Source organism: Mesitornis unicolor, unplaced genomic scaffold, assembly GCF_000695765.1.
Source record: "Mesitornis unicolor isolate BGI_N332 unplaced genomic scaffold, ASM69576v1 Scaffold54834, whole genome shotgun sequence".
Lineage (NCBI taxonomy): Eukaryota > Metazoa > Chordata > Aves > Mesitornithiformes > Mesitornithidae > Mesitornis > Mesitornis unicolor.
The window spans coordinates 53-2,867 of record NW_010180549.1 but is presented as its reverse complement, the minus strand read 5'-3'; the positions used below and the strand labels follow the sequence as shown (position 1 = coordinate 2,867).

General features: G+C 42.1%; 1 protein-coding gene across 1 annotated transcript; it reads left to right on the top strand.

Annotated features, from left to right (window-relative positions):
- Positions 1–263: 263 nt before the first annotated feature.
- Positions 264–1,339, top strand: LOC104534351 (potassium voltage-gated channel subfamily C member 1; the record flags this gene model as incomplete). Its single annotated transcript, XM_010183093.1, has 1 exon — positions 264–1,339. A coding segment is annotated over one exon (1,027 nt), but the record flags the coding sequence as incomplete, so codon positions are not given.
- Between the last annotated feature and the right edge of the window lie 1,476 nt (positions 1,340–2,815).

Here is a 2,815-nt window from a genome sequence, read left to right as displayed (position 1 = left end):
AGTTCAAGAAGGTAAAATTTCAATATGTCCTTAATCTCAAATCCCACAGAAAGCTCTGGGATTTAAATGCCTAAGTTTACACTCACACTAAAGTGCTATCTGTATAGGAATGAATGTTAGCATGTACGTATATACTGCTCTCCTTCCAAGTTTGACTGTAAGGCTGTCTTTGCAGGTGAGACTTGGCATCTTCAGCCCACAGGAAGAAGGCTTGCCATTATGTTTAGCTTTAATACAGCTCTTATCTCTCCCTGGTGTTTCAGAATCAAAGTCCCTGTACTTAACCTACTGTTTAACATTTCTCTCATATCTTTCTTTCCACAGTATGTGGCATTTGCCTCACTCTTCTTCATTCTGGTCTCCATCACCACCTTCTGCCTCGAGACCCATGAGAGATTTAACCCCATTGTGAACAAGACAGAAACTGAATTCATCGGGAATGACACCCAGGTGCGGCACTACAGGGAAGCAGAGACTGAAGCCTTTCTCACCTACATCGAAGGTGTCTGTGTGGTCTGGTTTACATTTGAGTTCTTGATGAGAGTCACTTTCTGCCCAAACAAGGTGGAATTTATCAAAAACTCTTTGAACATCATTGACTTTGTGGCCATACTGCCTTTCTATCTAGAGGTTGGACTCAGTGGCCTGTCTTCCAAAGCTGCTAAGGATGTCCTGGGCTTCCTCCGCGTAGTCCGTTTCGTGCGAATCCTGCGAATTTTCAAGCTGACCCGTCACTTCGTTGGGTTGCGGGTCTTGGGACACACCCTCCGTGCCAGCACAAACGAATTCTTGCTGCTCATCATATTTTTGGCATTGGGCGTCTTAATCTTTGCCACGATGATCTATTATGCCGAGAGAATAGGTGCTAAACCAAATGACCCTAGTGCCAGTGAACACACACACTTTAAAAATATCCCCATCGGCTTTTGGTGGGCTGTTGTCACCATGACGACCCTGGGCTATGGAGACATGTATCCTCAGACTTGGTCAGGCATGCTGGTGGGGGCCCTCTGCGCTCTCGCTGGTGTGCTGACCATTGCCATGCCTGTCCCTGTCATTGTGAACAATTTTGGAATGTATTACTCCTTAGCTATGGCTAAGCAGAAGCTACCAAAGAAAAAAAAGAAGCATATCCCGAGGCCACCCCAGCTGGGATCCCCCAATTATTGTAAATCTGTCGTAAACTCTCCACACCACAGTACTCAGAGCGACACTTGCCCACTGGCCCAAGAAGAAATTTTAGAAATTAACAGAGCAGGTAGGAAACCTCTTAGAGGAATGTCCATCTGACCGTTAACCTCCATCCCGCGTAGTGATTTAAGATTCAGCCAGACTGCTTTCTTAGAGCAATGGGTAGCACATTTATCCATTCTAGTCCCACCATCACACAGTGAATAATATGTGTGAAGTGTAGGTTGCAGGGACAAATGGTACAGTGGAGGCTGATCAGCAAAACTAAGGATGAGAGCACGCTCTAGGAGCCCAAACTTTGGTCCTGGTTAAGGGCATACAAGTCTCAAGATATTTTGAATAGCTGTTACATCTAGTGGAAGAATTTTGAGAGTTCTACAGCTATGTCGCTGGACTGTGTAATGCATCTCAGAGGCTCCTGAGAGCTGAATGCTTCATAGAGCAGAGTAGGAGCCAAGTACTCAGCAATTGCAGAGTTTTCTGACAAAACAGGGCTGGAATTTGAAACAGCCAGATGCTTTCTCATTTGTTCCCACTTGGGACCTTTCAGCTGTTTTAAATGGCAGATTTTGTACATCTCATTACAGAAACTAGGTGCCTAGTAAGTTGAAGGGACAACTATACCATCATGCATATTCATGAGACAATCCAGTCTCTTTCTGATGATTAACTGCAAAGTAGAACAACAGCTCAAATTCTTGACACTAATGCAAAATGACTCACTCTGAGACAAGACTAGATGTAAGGATGTTTATTCCATGGCATGCAAATCAATCTATTCTATAATATTCCACTAGAATTTAGCATTTAGAACTACGAAGAGTTTTGAACCACATTTTCTAAAACACGCTCCTTTTGCAAGTATGGGTTGGTGAGTTACAGCTCTTTCAACCCTCTAGCAGCAAAGGCCAACTGGAAAAGGTTTGACTGGTCATTACCGGCTGGTTTGGCCTAAACAGTAATCGCCTCATAATATGGCATTCTTATTTTTAATTATACTGATTCATGTTAGCAATAGGTGAAACCAGAGTAAAATTAATCATACTAATTCTACCGGGAGGTGGGGAGGGAAATGGAAAAAATACTAGTCACCATGGAATATATTATAATATCCCATGGCTAGTGGTTAATTATGGGAATATCTCAGTTTTATGAGAATCCTCCTATAGCACATAAAGTTACGGGGCTCCAATTTGATTATGTAAACCCATAATCTACCTCTACCCATGGAATATCACTATTTATTCTATGGATTAATTTCAAAGTCTAGAACCATGTTGAAAACAAAGCCAACTTCATTTTTGGCAGATGTTCCAGCCAAGTTGTATAGTAGATGTTCTTCAACCTATTCAGAACATCCCCCTTTTTTGTATTAGATAGAGCAGATCACCAGTTAAGTGATTGTAAAAGGAGATGTTTTGAAAGAGCTAGCATATACCTATGATGGTCTTGTGTTACCATTTTTTTTACTTTGAAGAGAATTCTAATTTGTTACTCATTGTGAGTGAGGTATTCTCTTGTCATCTCATAGCCATGCATGTTGATGTCATTGTGACAGGCACAAAGAAAGTGAGACTTTCCTTTGTGTGTGACTTCACCAATGCCAATGCTGATTTTGGAGGGG